The 23,463-nt window shown below is 37.9% G+C and overlaps 1 protein-coding gene across 3 annotated transcripts in view; it reads left to right on the top strand.

Annotated features, from left to right (window-relative positions):
- The first annotated feature begins 4,448 nt into the window (after window positions 1-4,448).
- The window catches only part of RBPMS (RNA binding protein, mRNA processing factor), a 109,303-nt gene continuing 90,288 nt past the window's right edge, over window positions 4,449-23,463 (top strand). For 2 of the 3 annotated variants that reach the window (XM_058173225.1, XM_058173224.1), the window contains exon 1: window positions 4,449-4,947. In XM_058173225.1, coding sequence (XP_058029208.1) covers window positions 4,885-4,947 — 63 coding nt within the window. In that variant the 5' untranslated portion in view covers window positions 4,449-4,884. The remainder of the gene's footprint in view (window positions 4,948-23,463) is intronic. The other variant, XM_058173226.1, reaches the window with a different exon arrangement.

Below are 23,463 nucleotides of genomic sequence, written 5' to 3'. Positions count from 1 at the left end.
AAATATTGGCAATACCCAAGCAAAAAAATGGAACCACAGTACAAGAAATTGTCTTTTAGCTATTAAGAAAAACTAGCCTCACTGTTGACTTCCTTATATGGTCTACCCCATCAGACTGCTGAAGCCTTCCCAGCATGACATTGTCCATCTCTGAAAAGGAAAGTCCTATCTATATTCGTAGCAGTGGTGGGATTCAAACATTTTTACTACTGGTTCTGTAGGCGTGGCTTGGTGGCCGTGGCTTGGTGGGCGTGACAGGGGAAGGATACTGTAAAATTTCCATTCCCTCCCCAGTCCAGGGAAAGGTTACTGCAAAATCCCCATTTCCTCCCGATCAGCTGGGACTCAGGAGGCAGAGAATAGATGGGGGTGGGGCCAGTCAGAATTTTTACTACCGGTTCTCCAGAACTGGTCAGAACCTGCTAAAACCCACCTCTAATTCACAGGGATTACCCCTCACTTACTATAGAATCAGATGCCTTTTGTCTTGATCAGGCTGTTTGGCATTACAGTCCAAGAATTGGGCACTTGTTCTTTATGTTCCTAGACAGAATCCTTATAAACTGCTGAAGTGGATGACCAGGAAGTGCCAGTCTTATCAATGTTCCCCCTTGACTCTTTTCTGATCCTGTTATTGTTCTTTTTTAAAAAAGCCATCAAAGCATTGGATCCTGGATTATCATTTAGTGCTGGTTAGTATCTCCCCTTGCAGTTCTGTTTGACATGTGCAGTGATTTGCCATTCATTTTTTACTGTATATGGATCTGATTTATTTGAAGATCTCTAGTACTTTTAGCAATCTTGAGATGATTACTAAGCATGTGGTGCCTTGCTTGAAATGCCACTTTTGTATCATGACCAAAGAATCTTGAGGGAACTTTCATTGACTTCCTTCCCTAATTTCTAGAATTCTGGAGTGTACAAGTAAATGCCTGTCACATGAGGACAACAGAAGGCTTATCTGGCTTCTGATGCATCACACTTGAATGAGGAATATGGACTAAAACTTAGCCAGTATTTTTCTGTGTGTGTATATACAAGGAAGATGTATATCTAGGCAGAAAATGTGATGTAGGTCATCTGTTTTGCAAAAATAGAACAGCCATGGTGAGTTCAAAACTGGAACTGGTTTAAATTCTTCCACCTGCCTACATCATTTTCATAATAACCATGATTGGAATATATATATATACACACACACACGCGCGCATATATTTCACCATGTGGGACAAATAACTTTTCTAAAGGGAGACGGGGGATTTGGAGAGGGAAACGGCTAAAATCTTCCTCTACATAGAAAATTGTTCTGAAATTTCCACTTCCTTCATGGTGGCTTTTAGTAAAGAACAGTCAAATTTCCAGTTGTGGAGTCCAATGTCACACCTCCTAGGTCTCTTTTAACTCTTAAAAGAGCCTATTTTAAACACTCTTTTGATCCATAGTAAAATATTGTGAAACTGAAGTGCCTGCATTTAAAATAGGTATTCCAATTTACATTTTGAATGTGCATTCTCCCTCTCTCTCTCTCCTTGCTTCCCAGCCCCCCATAAGGCAGCTGAAGATATTAAGATGCAGCTTTCTTTCACACACACTGAATTTACAAACTGCAAGGATTTCAAAGGAGCTGTGTGTTCTTTCCTATCGATGCATGAAAGAGTCCCAGAGAAATGAAGAATCTCCTTTCTAATCATCTAGTTTTATTTTTAGTGATGAAAAGACAGGCATCACATTAATAAACCTCAGTGTGAAGCAGTAGTGAAATCTGAACCAGTTTACTACCGGTTCATTGGCTGCACATGTGCGCTGCATGCGCGCATGTGCAGTGTGCACCACGCACCAAATGCAAGATGCACACATGCGCAGTGCACACCAAAAGGAGGCATGGGGTAAGTAGAACAGCGCACGGGGGGGTGATCAGCTGTAGCATATGATTTTTTTTTACTTTTAAAAGCATTTTTTTTACAACCTATTCGGCCGAATAGGTTGTTAAAAAAATGCTTTTAAAAGTAAAAAAAAAGCTCTGATGATCAGGCAGCTCAGCTGGGATCATCAGAGCCTTTTTTTAACCTTTTAAAAGCATTTTTTAAAAGAAGCTGCAAGCAGGGAAGCGGGCGAATGGGCATTGGGTGGCATGGGTGGGGGGCCAGGGATTTTTGCTACTGGTTCTCCGAACCACCCGCCGCCATTGCTACTGGATTGGCCGATCCAGCCCGAACTGGAAGCATTTCATCCTTGGTGTGAAGTCTTCTAGAGCAAAAGATTTAAGCAAAGTGAATAATTTTATTTATTGGAATGTTTAGAAATTATAATTAAAAATAACAGGAAAAGTCATGAACTTAACCTAACCAACATGATTATATCATTGTTTTCTAAGCATCACATCTTATTTGGATTTTTTCTGAATTGGAGTCATACTTTACTCTTGTTCAGGGAGAGGAATATATATTTGAATATGTATAGATTATGATTTACTCTTTCTCAAGGGCATCTCCCTCCTTATGTTTCTCTGTAAGTTCCTGATCTGGATATATCCACTGATTGGATAAAGACATGCCCAAATAAATTATTCTCAGGAACAGCCAAAAAGGAGATCATGTCTGAGGATGAATAATTGTTCTACATGCCTACATTGCCAATGTTTTGAATTATTCATCATGTTTTATGTGCTATTGCCCAGAAACTGATTAGAAGGCAGGGTCATGAATTGTATAAAGTTGCAGTGGATAATCTCTCCTGTGGGGGGACATTCTAGGTTCATGCCTAAATTTACTACTTGAACCAAGTTAGCATGTTCTGATGCATATTTTGGAAATAATTACTGTAGCTTCTCATTTATAAATGACAGCTTTAGAATTGGTTCTAATTTATCACTAAGAAAAAGTATAAAAGTCATCAACGTCACTTGAAGGACAATCCTAAGAACTACTGATTGAAAGAAGTGTGAATTGGTAAATTCTTTTTTAAAAAACCTATAGATAGTCCTCGTATAGTGGCCATAACTGGGACTAGCAACTCAATTGTAAAGTGAAGCAGTTACTAAGTGTGTTATGATTTTACTTCAGTTTTCCTTTGCTAATAAATACAAAGATTGATCACAAAGCTACTTTTTCATCACTGTCATAACTGTGATGAAAACGGTCGCTATATGAGGCAGATGTTAAATCAGGACCACCTGTACTAATTTTTGCAAACCAAAGCAGGAAGTGTTCAGGATTGAACTCTTTTTAACTCCTGCTACACATTTCTCAAATTCAGTTCACTTTGAAACAATGCAACATTGTATGCATGTCAAATGTTAAGTGGGACTTCTAAGCAAGGCATGATTTTCCTGCTGATAGGACTGCTTTTTCCTTTGCAGAAAAAAATATTGACTAAATATAAAAATATGTGGTTTTCTTACATGAGATTGATTTACTTTGGCAGCATAAACTGATGCAAAAAGGGAAGACACCTAGGCCACTTTTCTTATCATCAGTTAGGTTCTCTGTTCACCTTATTGAAAAAAGGAATAAATAATTTTTTAAAAAAGTTGGGAGTTGCCATGCAGCAAAACCAAAGCTCTAGCACCGCCTTGATAAAAATGAATTATAAAATAAACACCAGACGCCTTCTTAGAAATTAAAAAGGGTGGGCAGCTGCAATTTTGTTTAGAAATATGTCCACCTGCAAGAGCATTAACGGAGGTAATCCGGGTGACAACAAGCAGTGCAGGAAGGAAACAGCCTTGAGTGGGTAGCAGGAACAATGTCACACGCTCGACTCTCAAGAAGCAGGAGTTTTGTGACTGGCCATGTTCCCAAGGCAGCCTTTTTGTGAGAGTACAGGTGGTCCTTGATATACAACAGTTCATTTAGTGACCATTCGAAGTAACAACTGCAGTTAAAAAAAAGTGACCTATAACCGTTTTTCAAACTTAAGACCATTGCGGCCTCTCCATGGTCACATGATCAAAATTCGGATGTTTGGCAGCTGACTCGTATCTATGATGGTGGCAGTTATCCTGGGGTGATGTAATCCCCTTCGGTGACCTTCTGACCCGCAAAGTCGATGGGGAAGTCAGATTTACTTCACAACTGTGTTACCTAACCATTGGCATCGATTCACTTAACCCACCGCACCGTGGCAAGAAAGAAAGATGATAAAATGGGGTGCGTGTGTCAAACTCACTTAACAACAGAAATTTTGGGTTCGGTTGTGGTCTCGTATGTCAAGGACCACCTGTATGCCATCATGGCATCCAATCAAAATTTGTCCCCCTTTTTCCAAAAGGCCTGAAAGGGCCCCTCAGAGAAGCAGGCAGGCTGGGTGGGGGAGAAGCCAGGACAGCTGACAGGCTACTCAGCCTTCAGCAAAGGCAGGAGGCTTCCAAAGTTATCACCCTTCGAAGCGCCTCCTCCTCCTCCTCCTCCTCTTCCTCCTCCCTTTTTTTGCTTTGCCAAATCTCCAGCCTCGAGGTCGCTTCACGTGCTCTGGCCGCGGGGGGCTTTCAGAGGGGGGAATCTTTTCCACGCTCCTCCGCGTCGTCCAAAGAAGTCAGCGCCAGGCGAAGGGAGGCACCCACTCCGCCAACTGAGAGCAAAGGCGCGCAAAAAGGGAAAGCTTGGGACTCTTCCCCACCTCCTTCCAGAGGGAACCAGCAACGACAACCGCCAGCCGCTCTCCGCCTCACGCTCGGGCTCCGCCATTCCGCCAGAACCCTCTGCATACTGCTGAGGGCAGCTGGTGGTAGCCAGGGCGCGAGCCCCGCTGCTTTTCCCCCTCCCTCGCCGCGCCTCGCCTCGCCGCGCTTGCCCGTTTGTGACCCCTCAGCCTAGACGCGCCGCGGAGAGGAGAGGCGAGGCGAGGGCGAGGCGAAGAGGGCATTTGGGGCCGGCGGCGGAGACAATGAACAGCGGCAAAAGCGAGCAAGAGCTCAACCCGGCCGAGGCGAATTTGCAAGAGGAAGAGGTACCTGCCCGAAAAGCAGAGGCGGTGGTTGAATTGGCCGCCTTGGGGTGGGGTGGGGTGGGGTGGGGTGGCGGGGGTGGGTGGGACGGACGGACGGACGACGACTTTCTTTTCCGAGCGCGGTGTGAAGGCGCGCCGCGGTGACATATTGGGGAGCCCTCGGCAAAAGTTTCGGGGCATAAGAAGTGGCACTTCTGAGCTTGCAGCCTCGTTGGTGCTGGCTTTTTCTGACACACACACACAAACACACACCCGCCTGTAAGAGTCCATTGACACTTGGCTCAGTTTTGGAGTTGAGAGAGATTGCGCAACCTTTGCAAAAAGCGAAAGGAGTTTCGAGTGTTCCAAACAGCATAGCTGGGGGCTTGGGACATGTATCCCGGAAGACTGAAACGAGGGGAATATATATATTAATCGTGTGTTTCTTTCCCTGGATCTACTGTCCGCAGCAATCGGCTGGTTTTAAAGCAGCGTATTCCTTTAAAAAGCCAGGCGCCCAGATTAATAGATAACGTATCGAGCGCATTCTTTTCCGATGAGTTAAGATGCGGAAAACTTGTAGAAGAACTTGGGTAAATTTTAATCCGCAATGTCATATGCAGAGGGGAAAAAACTGCAATAAAACGAAATAAAAAGGAGGTTAGTCATGGATCATTTGCAGCTGCAGGTTAGCAGTATCCCGTGATTTAGCATCCTGGGTTCTGTACGTGTTTGCTTTGCAATAAATATTTCCAGGGAGGTGCGTGTTATCTAGGTGTGCACTCTGCAGTCTTGCACATGTGTGTTCAGAAGTAAGGTTTGAGTTAAATGGAATTTATGTCCATATAAGTAAATAAATAGCGTTTAAACTTATGTAATTTTGTAAAGGTAGACAGAGTTGCGTTTCTTTAAAAGTTGTACATTTCTATGATATTTAATAAATTCACAATCAGCTTAGATATCGTGTTTTTACGAAAATAAGATCTTGTCTTATATTTTTTTGAACCCTGAAATAAGCGCTTGGCCTTATTGCCATGCGCTCAAAAGCCCAATTGGGCTTATTATCAGGGGAAGTCTTATTTTGGGGGAAACAGGGTATATGTTTGGATAGTACAAGCTAATATTATGAATATGAAATTATAACATAATATTTGTCTTTGTAAAATGCAGTTGTTTAAACTATAGAGTGACAGACGTTCAAAAATCAATCTTGGAGTACCCGGGGACCTGATGTTGATTTGTGAGAGAAACTTTGCTTTTCCTTGTGACTATGTCAGACAAAAACATGTTACTCATAGTTTTGGCAAGTTAGTAAAACAGTTGCAATTAGCTACATTAACAATACACACAGGCATGTTCAGGAAGAGAACAATTTTATCTCGGGAAAAATAATGCTTCCATGTAAATAATATTTCTAAAGCATATCTGTAGGTTTCTTCATTGATTGCTATAGATAAAATTTGACACACTAACTGGTTACCAAGTGATAATAGCATTTAGATAAAAAAAAAGAAAAGGTTTCTATAACAAATTGTAATCTACAGCATAAGAACTATTTTTTAAAAAAAAAAGCTTTGAAAAACTAATCTGGATTTATTTTCAGAACTAGTACGATTTGATATCTTTATAGGTATTTATTTACTTCACTTTTTTATCATATCTGGGAAGAGAAAGCTCATAATATTATCATCATGAAACCTTTCTACACTCTGAGCAGATTTCATGGTTTTATTGTGTAATGCTAATGTTTTTTATTGTGGAACTCTGAAGTTGTGAAACAGGGTATTGTTACAGGATATATCTGTATGGCTATCAGATAAGGCATATCCTTTCTTCTAGTAATGCCAATTATGGGGTATGTTTGCTTTTAGAAGCAAAGCGAAGAGCATTTTCAGAGGACCTAGAGGTAGGGAAATTTGTAAAAGAACACTATTGCTCCAACATGATATTGAATGATACTCAAACACAAATGATATTCAAACACTGACTCTCATTACTTTTATAGTAGCAGGAGATAAAGCAGGCAGTTCTGTTTTAAGAGCCCCTTGTTTTATAGACAGTGTTGTTCTTTAATATTTGTGTTATGTAGGGTTGACTTGAATGTTGACATGGTTTCCAGGAAAAGAGCCACTGCTTTAAAAATTGCACGCTGAAACACTACTCATCCCCATGAATTCTACAATACCTTTTTGGAATTGAATCTGAAGTGCTGTCTGGTTCTTGACAACAAAACCAATTACTAAAAAAGGAAGGAAGGAAGGGGAAGGGAAGGGAAGGGAAGGGAGGAAGGAAAGGACCATCCTTTCCTTAAAATATCTGACCCTAGTAAAATTTGATGGAGATAGTATAGAAAATTAAATGTGCTTCTAAAGTGAGCAGAAGCTTGACACACTCTACCAAGAGGGTTCCCCTCCCAGATATTTTAAAATGAGACATATGTTCATATTTAGCTTCCTACAGCTGCACAGTCTACAGTAATAATGCTCAACCTTGGCAAATGAAAGTATGGTATAAATGAAAGTGAAAATAATTTAAGTAATGGCAACTGTATTGTCATCCAATTGACTTTGGGTGATACCAACCAGCTTGGTAATTTAATTGACTAGTATTCTTGAACGCTCCTATTGTTTTTACCCTATAGAAGTGTGCTTACTTCACTGACATACTCAGTACATCATATTTTGTAGGGATTCTCCCATAGAATATACTGATATTCCCACTGACAATATTGGGAATGGAAACTATAGATCAAAATCTAGGTAATATTTTTCTAGGATATATTTTTCTTTAAAGCCTGGTGACCTGGTCCAGTGGAGGGAGGTGTTTCACCACCCTCCACTGTTTCTCCAAAACTATTTTTCAAAATGCGCTTTTTCCTAAGGTTCCTGTAGTAGGATAACAGTACAGTGTCCATGTCTGCAATAACAAGCTAGATAAGTATGTTTTAGCATGTTTTGTAAACAGCCCCGGTGGTCAGTTTATGATTCAATGAGGTATGTGAAACTTGAACAGTGAATTAAGCAAGTAACCCATGAGTGAGGAAGTGGAAACCATGTCAATACAACAAACCAACATAGCTAATTCTCTGCTTGTTTTTTGACTTGGGGCATTAACGCTGAGTCTATGTAACACGAGGGGTTACATGCCAGTATCCTAGAGCCATTTCAGTAATCCAATGAGGAATTCTTAGAAATCAGAAACTGCTAAGATGAGGTAAGGAAAAACATTGCAACATACTGTATCTTGTCTAATTTTACAAAAACAAATAAATCTGTGGCTAAAGTCAGACATCAATCCAAGTTTCCATTTCCAGAGTTTATATCTTTCTAATATACTATCGTATCTTCAGGATCAGTTACAAGCTGAAGTGTCTTCATGATTAGTGGGGATGCGCTTCTAGTTGAATTATATGAAATGTAGATTGGCTAAAACTGATTGTGTAAACAGGATAATACATGTACAGAAAAAAGGCCATGAAAGAATATTTTGTTAAATTCCCCAAACTAAAATCCATGCCTTTGTTTCTTAAAGCTTGGAAACTCCAACCTTTCAATTATTCCAACAGTTTCAAAAGAGTATGGCTATTTCTAATAGTGCTAAATGAAACAGCTGAAACTGTATTAAATGAAAACAAAAATGCATAGGCTATTTAAGGATTTGATAGTAAGTTTTGACTGAATTAGTGCTATTCAAATTCAGTTTAATTCCAGTTCTAAAAATTATTTTACTTTTAGCAGACAGCTTAGAAGGATATGTTTAATTTTTGAGGACTAGACAACTGTGCCACTTTCATAATATTACTGAGGGGATACTAGTAACTATCTTTACTTAATATTTCTTGTTATTATACCACGGGCTTTCTTGGATTTTTGAGTTATTGTGCATATAATATAGATTTTGCTACTATACTGTAGATTCTTGGTGGTGAATCTAGGATGATTTGCAAATGGGGCTTTCATGCATTTCTGGATATAATGAAGTAGCTATCTGTTCTCAGGTCAAGTTTATTGATGTTGACTACCAATAGAATCAATCCTGTTTATATGCCTGGACTATACATTTGTCTCATTAATTATACATTAGCATTTGAGGGAGTGAGGGAGGGGGAGAAATTTATTTGTGATTTCAAGTATTCTAAATTTTATTAGTCATGATCAGAGAAGATTTGGGGGTGTTTGTACTTATGTGGTCATATGGTATTTCAGTAATAGGGATTGCATAACATGCTACTGTGATTTGCTTGATTTTATTATTTATTACTAATTTCATCAGTTTTCCTTTTAATGCAGCCTAGAGATCAGCACAAAAGTTCTCTACCATAAATTAAATGTTATAAAAGTATAGAAGCAAGAATTATGCAACATCAAACCATACAACAATAAAAGAAAATTAATTTAAAAGTCACCCAGGTAAACAAGTACTGTTTGTGTTTAGTTGTTATTTAAAATCAGTGTGGAGATTATTAGCACTTTTCTTTGAAAAGAATTCCCAAATTGTGCCACCACTACTGAAAATTCACTAACCTTGGTTCCATACTAAGAGCCAGAACCACTTTTGAGATCATGATCAGGACCTCTCCAACTGATTAGAAGAGATAAAAATAAAAAATGGTTGGTTCATACTGCTTTTGCCTTAATTTGTTGTGTGAATTCAGTCAATATGGCTTGTAAAAATCGTTTATAGTTTAGTATATTGTGAATTTAATCAAATCCCAACTTAGTATAAAATCTTAGCGCAGGCAATATGTCCCAAATTGTTTGGCAAGTGTGTGTGTGGTTGGCAAAAATACCATTATTTCATCATTATAATTTTACATTGATTGACAAAGAATGATCTGTTTTTGGTATGGCTTTAAAATCTGATCATTGTAGAAGTAGCTTATACATCAAAGCATGTTGCTATCAAATGATATACCTGGGTCACTTACAAAATATTAAGGAGCACTAGAATGCTTATGGATCTCTTATCTGGTTCTCTCCAGGCTTCATGCCCTAGATCAGGGGTTTCCAACCTTGGCAACTTTAAGACTTGGGGACTTCAACTCCCAGAGCAAAGCTGGTTGAGGAACTCTGGGAGCTGAAGTCCCCAAGTCTTAAAGTTGCCAAGGTTGGAGACCCCTGCCCTAGATAACTCTGTTGAAACTATTCATAAAGCTTGGACACTACCTTTTTTTGTAAATAGGTAACTCTACAACTTCTCCCCCTCCCCACAAAAAGATAGTTGCGGTCTCAAAATTCTCAATATGGCCGTTTACCACAATTCTCTCTTTAAGTGTCTTAGCAAAATCAGAAAGTGCTTCCCTCACATAGGTGCATCTCACAGATAACACCCCCCACATTTCCAATGTATGGATGTCCATCAATATAAAGTAAATGAAATTCAAAAATAACAAACTGCCCTACATACATATTTGATTAAAGTAAAACAAAACAAAAATTTATTACTTTCAATTTAAAGAAGTGTATGTTAATTTAATCTTGAAAAGGAGCTATTAGAATGTATTAAAATGTATTCTCAAAAGCATGTTATATGCGTGCAAGCATACATAGATATCCTTTTTGGGTTTAGTAACATTAGCAAAATGTGGAATAAAAAATAGAATAGAAAAATATTGAAAGTAGGAGATAAGAAATCAAAGAGAAGCCTAACTAAATCTGGTTTGCATCAACACTATTTTACTTATATCTTTTTGTTTTGGGAAGCTATCATTGCTTCCACTATGTCTGTACATTGATTTTATTCTTTAAGTTTCTTTTCAGTTTCTCATCAACCCATTCAACCACAACTTTCTTGGTCTTCTTTCCTTTTCACCCATTCCTTTTCACATTGTATAGTTTGCTTTACAAGTAATTCTTTTTCACAATATGTCCAAACTATTTCAATTTACTTCTTTTTTTCATACTGTTTATTCACTATTGTATTCAAGCCACATCCATTCATGATTCTCTTTCTTTTTGTTCTGCCACAGATATTTCTTAATTTCCCCAATCCCACTTCGTTCAACTTATTTTTATGCTTCTCTTGACAAATCCCAACCCTTGCTCCCACATAATAAAGTGAGCAGAACAGCCATTTTTGCTTCTTTCAACATTCTTTCCTCACAACAGACTGTATGTTGCCCACTGCCTTTCTTCGACCATCCTGTATGTCTTTTAATTTCTTCAACCATTTCCCCATCTTTAATAAACATTTTTTTCCAAAATATGTAATTCATCTGTTTGCTGTATTTTTATTTATGGATAATTTAAAATAGTTCAATCTTTTCAAATACCTTTAATTAAAACACTGCATGACATTGCTGTTTCTTACTGTAACTCTGTAATGAACATTCATTAACTAATACAATTCAGAACCAATAATACTTTTATATGTCTTAACATATCAAAAGTGAATACAATTTATCATGGCCTAACAGAAGCCTGATAAATACAATATGATTACCTCCAAAACCCTATGAAAGGAATTCATTTTTGCATTACTGTGCAGGTACTCCTTGAGTTACGGCCATAATGGAGTCTACTCCATCAAACGGCCTCACTTAATGACCCCTCACATCCCTGCTCTCCCAATGCAATTATGAAATGAACACACCAGTTGTTAAGTGGAACATGGGGTGTCTTGGGTGGGGGAGATCCTGAGAGGCCTAATGTTGTAGTGGTTAACTTGACACCCGAAAGTAAGTACCTTTGGGGGGAGGATTATTGCTAAGTAACTGGTCATAAGTCAAGGACTGTACTGTATTGTACTTCAAAGGATATCTCATAGATACAGTGTAACTGCTGTGAAGACCAGATGGCATTGCAACAAGTTGCAAAGTTAGCAGTGATAAATTGAGGAATGGGCTCTTGTAAGGAAGGAAGAGAGCCTTTAAGAAATTATGATTACCAGGTTGTTCAATGCTTTAACTATCAAACACTCAGAATTGGTCCTTGAAATAACCTGGCAACGGGTGCACCTGGTATAACATAAAAGACAAGTTGGTAGCTCTAATAGCTAGCCAGTTGTGATGAGAACAAGAATCCTTTATAGAAGAAGAGAACTGTAGAAATGAAGCTTCAAGGGACACCCCACTCAATTGGTAGCTCTGTATAGGAGAGGACGCTTATAATTGCATAAATCAACTCTTAAATGTTTGCACAGGCATTTTATAGTCTCAAATACAACATAAACTTCATTAAATTTTCTTTTAAAAATATTTGAAATAAAACCGTGCTTGTATGTACTTAACATGGACATTTACTAGTTTATTATGCCACAGCATAGGCATCTTTAGAAGCAAATGATGTGAGTTATTAAATTTGTATTACTTGCATTATGTCATGATGTGAATGCTCTACAGCAGGGGTCACCAATCTTTCGGATCTCAGGGACCACTAAATTCATAATTTTAAATCCCACGAACCATAATATGAATTTTTTAAAAGATAAACAGTATTTAGTGCAAAAGAAAGAATGCAAATAATTTTTCTACAGACTGCCAAAATTTTCTTGTGGACCACCAGTGGGTGACCACTGATCTACAGGATATCATATGTGTCATTTGAACAATAATGTTGTGTCATGTGTGAGATCACTGTGCAGTGCAGGCATCTGTGTGCCATATATCTGTTGTAACCCAATTATATGAACATTTCAATAGAACTGTAAGTATGTTCAGTGTATTTTACTCCCACATAAGCAGGTATAACTAAAGCATAATAGAACTAACTAATTTTACTAACGATGTTGTTTCCTTTTGCCAGTCTTGCCCAGAACATTGTGTGTTTACAAACAGAGGCAGCCCATTACTTGCTTTTGGCCTTTGCTGTATTGGGTCTTGTTTTTGTTCTCTAAGATACTGGAAAATATTTGAAATGTGTACTACTTTTTAACCATGCTTAAATGAGCCCAAGTTTTTTATAGTTTGATCTATGGTGTATGCTTTATATAAGGTAAAGTTTCCCCTCGCACATATGTGCTAGTCATTCCCGACTCTACGGGGCGGTGTTCATCTCCATTTCAAAGCCAAAGAGCCAGCGCTGTCCGCAGACATCTCTGTGGTCATGTGGCTGGCATGACTAAATGCCAAAGGCACACAGAACGCTGTTAAAACCATCCCACCAAAGGTGTTCCTTATTTTTATACTTGCATTTTTTACGTGTTTCGAACTGCTAGGTTGGAGTAATGGGAGCTCACCCTATTACATGGCACTAGGGATTCAAATCGCTGAACTGCCGACCTTTCGATCAACAAGCTCAGCGTCTTAGCCACTGAGCCACCGCATCCCTATATGCTTTATATATAAGATCTTTATAATATATTTAGATTTTTAATAACATTTTTCTTAATCTAGAGGGCTTACTAGGACTGGGGAGAGCAATGGACCATTTTCAGCCATAGATTGCCATGTGACTTTGGGACTGGTTTTCTCAGATTAGCCTTTTTGTTGTGGACAAAAAATAAGATGGAGCATAGTGGAGGCCACCTTGAACTTCTGGAGGAAAGACATAAAATAAATCTAACAAACAAACAACATTTTCAGGGTTATTAGGATTGGTGCATCTGTTGATACAATGATACAATCCAGAATGGTCTTTCTTTGGCCCTTTGAGTATTGCATTAATCCACCACATGGTGCCCACACTACATATATGCTCATAGGCACTTCTGTTGGCTTCTTCACACTGCCTGAACCATCTGATTTCTTGTATTAAAAATTTTAATTAAAACCCTTGGATTTAAAAACAATGAGAAGTTACAGTAGTTTGCTTGGCAGTTATGTCCACCTTCCCAGAAACGGGACAGAGATAAGCAGAGGTAGGAGTGTGCCATAGAGCAGGGGTCTCCAACCTTGGCAACTTTAAGACTTGTGAACTTCAATTCCCAGAATCCCTCAGCCAGCAATTCTGGGAATTGAAGTCCACAAGTCTTAAAGTTGCCAAGGTTGGAGACCCCTGCCATAGAGGGAGACTAGTGTGGGTAGTAGGTAGCATTGTAGTAAACTGGTGCTTTGTAAGTGTTTGTGTTTCCACTGAAGCATTTTGTCCATAGTTATTTTGTCAGAATGTTCTCCACATTTGGAATCTGTCTGTCACTATCCCCAAATTGTTATCCCCAGCATAGGAGATAGTTCGATTAATCTACCCCTGATGCGAAAACTTTCATTTTATTAGTAGCAACAATAATTCCTTCCCTTCCTTCCCTTCTTATTATTCATTTATGTATATATTTCACTGTGTATGATTTCTGCCAGATATTGCTGAACTTCATTTACTCTCTGCCTAATTTCCTGGTCTATTAAGATAATTCTTTTTGGTCAATCCCCTGGACTCATGGACAATGCAAGGGAAAACAAATCATTTCTAGATGTACCCTTGAGGACATTTGCCTTTCCTTGCATTTTTCCCATGAACTGAAACATTTATTTATATAGCCCACTCTTAAACTTGATAGAACATTTCTTTACCACTGGTTGTAAATTTTGTTTAGTTTGGGGTTTTCTCAGAAGGATATCCAACTTTTGTGAAGCAAGAACAGACTAAGCATAATCTTTAATGTACTAAAATCCATCAGTTGAATGAAGAATTACCCTCGTTTTGCAAATGTGTTTTCATGGATGAAAATCCATCAATTGCACGAAGTCTTAGTCAGTTGGAAGATGTATGTGGCTGTAGAGGAATTGTAAGCAGTGAGGTCACTTATGTGGCCGTGAAATGCAAACAGTTCTGCATAAAACTTTAATAGGTAGGAAAAAAGCATAGTGATTATTCACATAAGCAGTAATTAAATGGGAAATCATCACATCCATTCAAGCTCAAACAAAATCAAACTTTTTGATGTGATCTATGTGAAATTGTTTATCACCAATAACTTGTGTTCTAGTGCTTCAGGAAATGGCTCAGTTTATGAAAGCATATACTGCAACACTTTTTGATGTGTTTAAAAAACTGAGTACTTCCTCAAGTTGAGTTTAACTCCTACTAATGTCACAGACATGTGAATTTCTTGACAGTTAAAATAATTAATCAGTAGAATGGCTTGCCATCACTGGAGGTTTTTAAGAAGAAATTAGACATCCATTTGTCTGAAATGGTAAATAGTCTCCTGCTTATGCAGGGGGTTGGAAGACCCCCAAGGTCCCTTCCAACTTTGTTATTCTGTTATTCTATTACCTTTTGGGCAACAATGAGAAGTGCTTTGCTTTATTTATTCCAAAATGCTTTTTCTGCTTCCCAATCTAGCCTATAGCCTTGGTATTTCTAAATAAGCATTAACCAAATATGATCCTGCTTAGCTTCTTATAGTCAGCCAAGGTTGGCTATGTCCCACTTCTTCTTGAAGATCTGCTTGATAACTTTTAGATACCCTTTTTTTCAGTCAAGAATTATTACTAATATATGTATATGTTAGGATTTTACGAGTGGAAACCTAATTTAAAAATATTTGTTCTGTCAATCCCTTAAAGAGTGTTCTTGTTCAGGATTCAAATGGCTGGCTACAGGACTCTTACAGTAATGGTTGGAGATGGCAGAGAACACTTTTCCCTCCGCCATTCCTGAAAGGTTTCTTGGTATGTACACAGTGCAAATGGACTTACTACTCACCATCCGCTTCAAATAAGAATTGAACTGATCTATAAAATAATACGGAAGTGACTTCCTCCCTCCCCATCCCATGGTACGTATCCTCTTCCATACATGCCAATGTTTGCCTTTCATGTGTTTTAAGCCTCCAGAAGTTGGAAACTTCAGCTTCTGTCAGCTCCAACCAGCATAGCAAGATGGGAATTGTAATTGAAAATATCTGGAGGGCAATAAATTACCTTTCTCTTCTCTACTCAGTTAGAGCTCAGATTAGTTCTACTTCCCACTCTTCACAATTGTTAATGTCGGGACTTCTCCCAAGATGGCTGCTAAATGGTAGGAACTTTTCTTTTATTTGGTTTGAATGGGAGCACTTAGGAATGAACCACAACAACTTTCAAGCAGCTTTGGCCCACCTGGGAGGGGTCTTGAAGATTCCAGTTCCCTGTGGGAGTGGTTGGAAAGCCACCTTTCATTCATTTTCCACATTTTCTTAAGCATGCCTGGCTTTTAACTTCACTTTTTGAAACTTATGTTTCATTTTATTTTTTATCTTTAAAAGTTGACTGACTAGTTGAATGTTGATTTATTTTAACCCCATGCTGGACTTTATCTGTTCTTTTTCTCTTTGATTTATACTGTTGTTCTGAATAGCTTTTGTTTTTCTGTAAGGAAAACGTGGGATGTTCTTGAGTAGTGAAAGTGTTTTCATTTGATTTACATCTATATTCGACTCTTACTATGAGTTTTTTGCATCTTACTAATTTGGAAAATCTTTGGAGCTTGTTTTTTTTAATTTTTCTTTTAACTTTGGTTCGAAATATTTAGAAAATATCTTCCCTGTTTTATCTATTTTTTTTTCACTCTGTGAATTCCTGTGTTCTCTTATCTATTGTTGCTAAATTACACAGAGCAACAATGTATCAGATTACAGGCAAGCAAATGTGGCCAACATTTTAAAAAATATTGTTTGGTAATATGCAATCCAAATTTGAAAGGTTTTTTTTTAAAAAAGATCGATGAAATAATAATGGCTGTGGAAAATATTCAGATGTATGTAGCTGTAAATAAATTAGATTCACAAAATGAATGTGATCTGAAAGCAGCAGATTTGCTGGAAAGAAATATGGATTTTACAGACTTAGACTTTACAGACTTAGAACTGAAGATTGTATGGTAGATACATACCTAAAGTTTAAGCCTGCATTCTTCTACAATAGCAAAATCCTGACTTAAGTGGAGAAGTGATAAATTGGTTTTCCCGAAGAAGATTGAAGGAGATTGAGGATTGGATTTATCACATTTAATTGGAAAACAATTTCATCTGGACTTTTTGAGAAGACAGACCAACTTTGGAGTCTTATTATATTTAACCAGACAGCAATTGATAAGAGATGGTATTAAAAAGCAAATGTGGAATATTTGATCCAGGATGAATCATTCTTATTATTATTGTAAATTTTCTACGAGTTGATCACAATAACAGTTTGTTAACAGAAGTTTTTTAAACTTTAATCTTGCTTTTTATTATTATTGTTATTATGTCATTAGTATAGTATATAGATGACAAGTTAATAACTTGCAACTGGATTTAGTAGTTTAAAATTTGGAGGATCTTTTTTGCAAGGAGCAGGAAACTAATATGTTTGTAATATATTAACCAGTAGTTAACTAGGGTGGTGGTGGTAATATGTGTATATCCATTAGTATTTTTAATGCACTGTTTAAATGACTTGTTTTGTGTTTTTTCTTTGCTTTTTAAAATTTTGGAGTTTTATATTTGTATTTTAACCTTTTTTTTTAATAAAATAAAAATAGAATTAAAAAAAACAATTGCAAATGTCAGCATGATGTACTTCAACAACTTTCAGCTGCAGACTTAGTTCCTAGGCTAAGGACTGGATCTAGAAAAGAATAAGAGACATTCCCACAGTGATAAATTAATAATAATAACAACAAAGTTGGAAGGGACCTTGGAGGCCTTCTAGTCCAACCCCCTGCCCAGACAGGAAACCCTACACCATCTCAGACAGATGGTTATCCAACATCTTCTTAAAAATTTCCAGTGTTGGGGCATTTACAACTTCTGCAGGCAAGTTGTTCCACTTAAATAATTGCTACCAACCTGCCTTCCATTGAGGACCTGTATACTGCACGAATCAAGAAGAGGGCCGTGAAAATATTTACAGATCCCTCACATCCTGGACAAAAACTGTTTCAACTCCTACCCTCAAAATGACGCTATAGAGCACTGCACTTCAGAACAACTAGATACAAGAACAGTTTTTTCCCAAAGGACATCACTCTGCTAAACAAATAATTCCCTCAACACTGTCAAACTATTTACTAAATCTGCACTACTATTAATCTTCTCATTGTTCCCATCACCAATCTCTTTCTATTTATGATTGATTGACTGTAACTTTGTTTCTGGTAATCCTTATGATTTATATTGATATTGATTGTTCCTGATTGCTTATTTGTACCCTATGCTTATCATTAAGTGTTGTATCATTAAGTGTTAAATTGTACCCTATGACCATCATTTGTGTTGTAAATGTTGTACCTTGATGAAGGTATCTTTTCTTTTATGTACACTGAGAGCATATGCACCAAGACAAATTCCTTGTGTGTCCAATCACACTTGGCCAATAAAAATTCTATTCTATTCTATTCTATTATTAATTGTTCTGTCAGGAACTTTCTCCTTAGTTCTAAGTTGCTTCTTTCCTTGATCAGTTTCCACCCATTGCTTCTTGTTCTACCCTCAGGTGCTTTGGAGAACAGCCCGATTCCCTCTTCTTTGTGGCAACCCCTGAGATATTGGAACACAGCTATCATGTCTCCCCTAGTCCTTCTTTTCATTAAACTAGATATACCCAGTTCCTGCAACCATTCTTCATATGTTTTAGCCTCCAGTCCTCTAATCATCTTTGATTACATCTTTGATTACATCTTTGATTATCTTTTTACAATAAATTATTGTACTTTTTTGTTGAACAAATATATGAAAATGTTGTCTATCCTGGAAGCCCATAAGACATTAAATTTTGATGTTTAAAAACACTGCTTTCTCTTTTAATTTACACATTTATACACTTCTGTGTACCATTTTTAGAATTATCCAACTGTTTTAATTGAAAGAATAAAGACGATAGTAGAAAAAAATGTGACAATCCTAAACTCCATTTACCCTCTGTGGGTGAGATAAACTGGAACCAAGTTACCTTACAATAGTTAAAACATATAATATGACTACTGGCTCAAAGGGAATCTGAATAATCTCTTACCTGTATTTTAGTGTCCCTTATCCACCTCATTATTGAAAATCCATATTTCTCTTTACACAAATTCCAGTATGAATATGTCTACAGCTATTATGAATACAGTCAATAGTCTTTAAAGTGGGGCTGTTTCATTCTGAAATAATGACAAAATAAAATTTGAAATACATTATTGTGACTGTCTTTCCATTAATACATTTTATTTATTTTTTATTTTTAACATTCTCTCAAAGAAGGACTCTGGGCAGTATGCAATAAAATGTTAAAATATAAAACAGTATATATTGTTGTCTTAACTATTCAATTGAGTCTGATTCTTGGCAACTTTATAGGCAAGTGTTCTCCATGCTACCTTGGCAAGCACAGCTTCTTTCAGAAATTGGATGTTCATCTTTGTGTCAACTTTGATGTTGTCACGCCAGTGTGTTCTTTGCTTGCCCCTTCTTGTTCCACTAACCATTCCTAGCATCATTGACTTATCCAATGAATTAGTACATATGACATAGCCAAAACAAATCAGATGTAGTTTGTGATTTGGGCTTCTAAAATTTAAAAGCAAGAGATTAACATTAGTTAAAAGGTGATGGGTGGGCTTTCAGGGGAGTAATCAGCCCCATGGCTCCCTACGTGATGCTGTAGAATCATGCCTTAACTCCTTATTGGAAAGCCAGGGTAGTGGGGGCCTGTTTCACTACTGGGGGAAGAATGTTCCATAGGGTTGGGCAACAGCAGAGAAAGCTATCTTCCTAGACCCTACCAGTCAGAATTCCTTAATTGACGGGGTCTGCAATATTTATTTATATTTCACATTTCTAAACCACTCACCTCCCACAAAGACATATCTTCCCTGCCTGACCAGGTGGGATAGAGTGAAGAAATGGGACAAAGACCCATAACCTGCATGTTTTCTTGTACCTTTCTTTATGACAGGCATATATATCAAAATTCATTTATTTGGTTATCTATTAATTAAATTTTTATGCTGCATTTATTATTTTTTATAAATAATTCAAGACAGCACAGATACCTAATATTCCTTACTCCTGCTATAATTCTGCATCTGTAAATGTTCTGGTTGATTGGGCTGCACGTCTCCATCTTCAGTGTCTTATTATATTGTTGGTTTGATTCCAATGTTGGGCCTCCAGTGCTGCTTGTATGTATAGACTGTGTTTGTATTGCTTAAAGGAGATGTGAGGAATAAACAAAGAATTTTCTTTTCATAACTCTATTCACCTGTTTCCTGTAATATTATGTTTACCAAATCCAGATCTTCCTGTAGTTCTTGTAATAGAGAATTTTCCCCCATCTTTTGTATTCTAATGACTCATTAGTAATATTTCGTCTTTCTTAACATTGTATTTGACACTAATAATTTGCAATAGAATTCCCTGATGGTTTCCACCAGTGTCTCTATAGTAGGTTCATACATTTATATAATACTGATGTTCAACTGGCTATCCAGTAATTTTGATAGAGATGAATGTGACATGTCCATGTACCTACCCTGTTTTCCCCAAAATAAGAAATCCCCAGATAATAAACTCAATTGGGCTTTTGATCACATGACAATAAGGCCAAGCACCTATTTCAGGGTTCAAAAAAAAAAATAAGACAGGGTCTTATTTTCGGGGAAACACAGTACTAAATTGTATTGAATAGAGAGCATCGTTGTTATTCTTTTGTATGATCTTACTATCTAATCATCTGATCCATTTGTTCCTAAAACATATAGTTAAGTATGTTTTATTTCTGATTATACCCTTTCAATTTTTTCTTAGGATCCTGTTTTTCTTAGGATCCTGTTGCAGATGTCTTTGTAAAACAAGGAACTTCTCTTTCAATACTGGCACTGTCAGTATCAGACTTTCTTTCAGCTTTATTCTGGTCTTGTCATCATCTCCAAATCTTCTCATGAGCATTTGATGTTCTTCTCCAGTAACCCATTTTAATTCATGCTTTTATTATGCATTGATGACTTGACTTGCAGCTGGCTGCAGACAGATTTAATTAGATACTGTGTTTTCAGTCCTAGTTGAAGACAACCATTTGGCTATCCAGTTCTTGAATCGTGTTCCTGCTTCTTGTTGGTGATTCTTGACTCTTCAACTGACTGACTACCATCTTATAATTCTTGGAACATTTTGGATGATGGATTGTGTTTAGCTCCTTTCAGGCAAACTGTCTTTATTAGGCATTAGAATCACATTCCTGTCTGCTGTTATCTTCCTAAACTGAAGTAAATATTATTCTAAAATACTGTGTTTGTGTGTATGCACATCAGCAATCTTGAAACAGAATATTATGTTTTAGAATTAAAAGATTCAGCCACCAATTTATATGTATGCCAGAATGCCCCTTACCATTATCGGGGAGAGATCTGCTGTGCAAAATGTGAGCAGATTTAACATTTGATGAGAATAAAATGACACTGGCTGTGCCAGTGGGTCAGGAATGGAGGGTGCAAGTGGCTCTTTTGCAACTTGCTCAAGTTGAAAATAAAATACCAACAGACATATTGGATGTTATGGTTCCTTGGAGGTGGGTGAATGAAAAGCCAGGAAAAGCAAAGTATGTGATCCCAGTTCAAGTAGATTTCCAACTTGAAATGGGAAACAAGGCAGGGACTTCAGTTGAGAGGTTTACCACTTACGGGTTAATCTGGAAGTTTAAATTGGCTTTCAACACCCCAGTATTACCAGTAAAGAAACTCCACTTCACTGAATATTACTGTATGCAAGATTTAAAAGCAGTAAATCAGATTATCGTTTCTCCAGTTACTTTCCAAAAACAGAAGTTGATGTCTTATTTTGCCCTGGGTTTGCCTGACTTGACAAAGCCTTTTCAGCTGTTTGTATATAAACAAAGGCGGGTGACTGCTGGAATACTAACATCAATGCTGAGCAGGTGGCAATGCCCTATGGCATATTTTTCCAAAAAAGGTGGACCCAGAAGCAGCAAGATTGCAGTTTGCCTACTAGCTGCTGCTGACATGGGTATTCTGGTAAAAGCTGCAGAAAAATTAACTCTTGTCCAGCCAATGATTGTATATGTGCCACATTCTGTATTAACAATGTTGGAACAGAAGGGAAGTCCCTGGTTTACTTCAAGCAGGATGAGCAATTAGCAGACAATATTCCTGGACAATTCTATCACCTAGCCACTACTGCAACACTTAATCCAACAAACCTCCTGGCACAAAACAAGCAGGAGGAATTTGAACATGACTGTGTACATGTGATTTAAATTACCTACTCCAGCTGCCCTGATCTGAAAAGTGACCAATTACTCAGTGAAGACCTGGAATACTTTGTGCATGGCAGCAGCACTATATAGTCTAGGGAGGAGGAGAGCAGGGTATGTAGTGGTCACAAAGTGTGTATGTGTGTGTGGGGGGGGTAGTAGAAGCCAACCCTTTATCCCCTCACACCTCAGGTCAAAAAGCAGAAGTGTTTGCAAAGTTTCATGCTCTCACAGTGTAGCCTCTGATAAGACTGTCAATATTTATACAAATTCTGGTACGTTTTTGGAGTATTGCATGCACATGGGGCTTTGTGCAAAGAGAGGGCATTGATGACTGAAGCTGGTAGTGGTATGAAGAAATTTTGATGCTTCTGGAAGTTATAACCTACCAAAACATGCAGCGGTTCATACATCGAAAAGGAAGTGATCCCATCCCTAAAGGAAATCATAAGGCTGGTGAGATAGCTAAGGTAGCTGCCCCAAAAGACATTTCTAAACTCAAGATTGAAATGTTGTTGACTCAGGCTACTTTACTGGATCACCCACAGTACACTGTAAAGCAACAAGCTGGAGCAGGAAGGATCTCTAGTGTTCTGATGGTTGGCTAAAGTGTTATTCAGGAAAAATTGTGGTGCCATAGGTCCTCACATGACAAATGATACAGGACCTTCATCACTCTGATCATCAAAGTAAAGCTGTAATGGGGGGCAGACTTACTATCCAGACAAATCGTGATCCTGGGCTACATCCGGAAGCTGGGTGGGGGTGCAATGTGACATCTGCTTAAAGAATAATCCAAAAATTGTAAGGAAACGTTCACTGGGTTTGCAATTCCAAGGAGCAGGATCTGGGAACACCTAGCAAATGAACTTTACAAAATTATCTAGCACACAAGGATATGGATACCTGCTTGTTTTTGTGGACATGTTTTCAGAGTAGCCCAAAGCCTCTCCCTGCAGGAACAACAAAGCTAGAGAAGTGGCCATGCAGAAATCATTCCAAGGTCCCAAGTGCCTCGAACAATAGGGTCAGATTACAGGCCATATTTCATTTCCCAAGTGACCCAGCAAGTGTCAAAGGCCTTGCAGATCAGTTGGAAGCTACATTCTGTTTGGGGGACCCTATAGCAGTGAGCAGATTGAATAGATGAACCAGACCTTTAAATGCCATTTGTCCAAGCTGTATCAAGAAGCCCAATTAAAATGGCCACAGGCTCTGCTGTTAGCCCTGATGAGAATTAGAGGTAGAGGTAAACTAGGAATTAGCCCTTTTGATATTCTAAATGGAAAAGTCTATCCGGTGGCTTCACTAGGTACTCAAATGTTTTGAGGGAAATGAAATGCTTAAACAGTGTATGATTCACTGACAACCCATGCATCCTTAAAAGTAGCAGGAGTCAAGCTGTGGATTCACAACACCAGTAAGATGGACAGCAGAGCCAGACGCTC

Source organism: Ahaetulla prasina, chromosome 2 (assembly GCF_028640845.1).
Source record: "Ahaetulla prasina isolate Xishuangbanna chromosome 2, ASM2864084v1, whole genome shotgun sequence".
In the NCBI taxonomy this organism is placed as follows: Eukaryota; Metazoa; Chordata; class Lepidosauria; order Squamata; family Colubridae; genus Ahaetulla; species Ahaetulla prasina.
The sequence above is the reverse complement of the archived record's forward strand: the minus strand, read 5'-3'. Positions and strand labels throughout refer to the sequence as shown.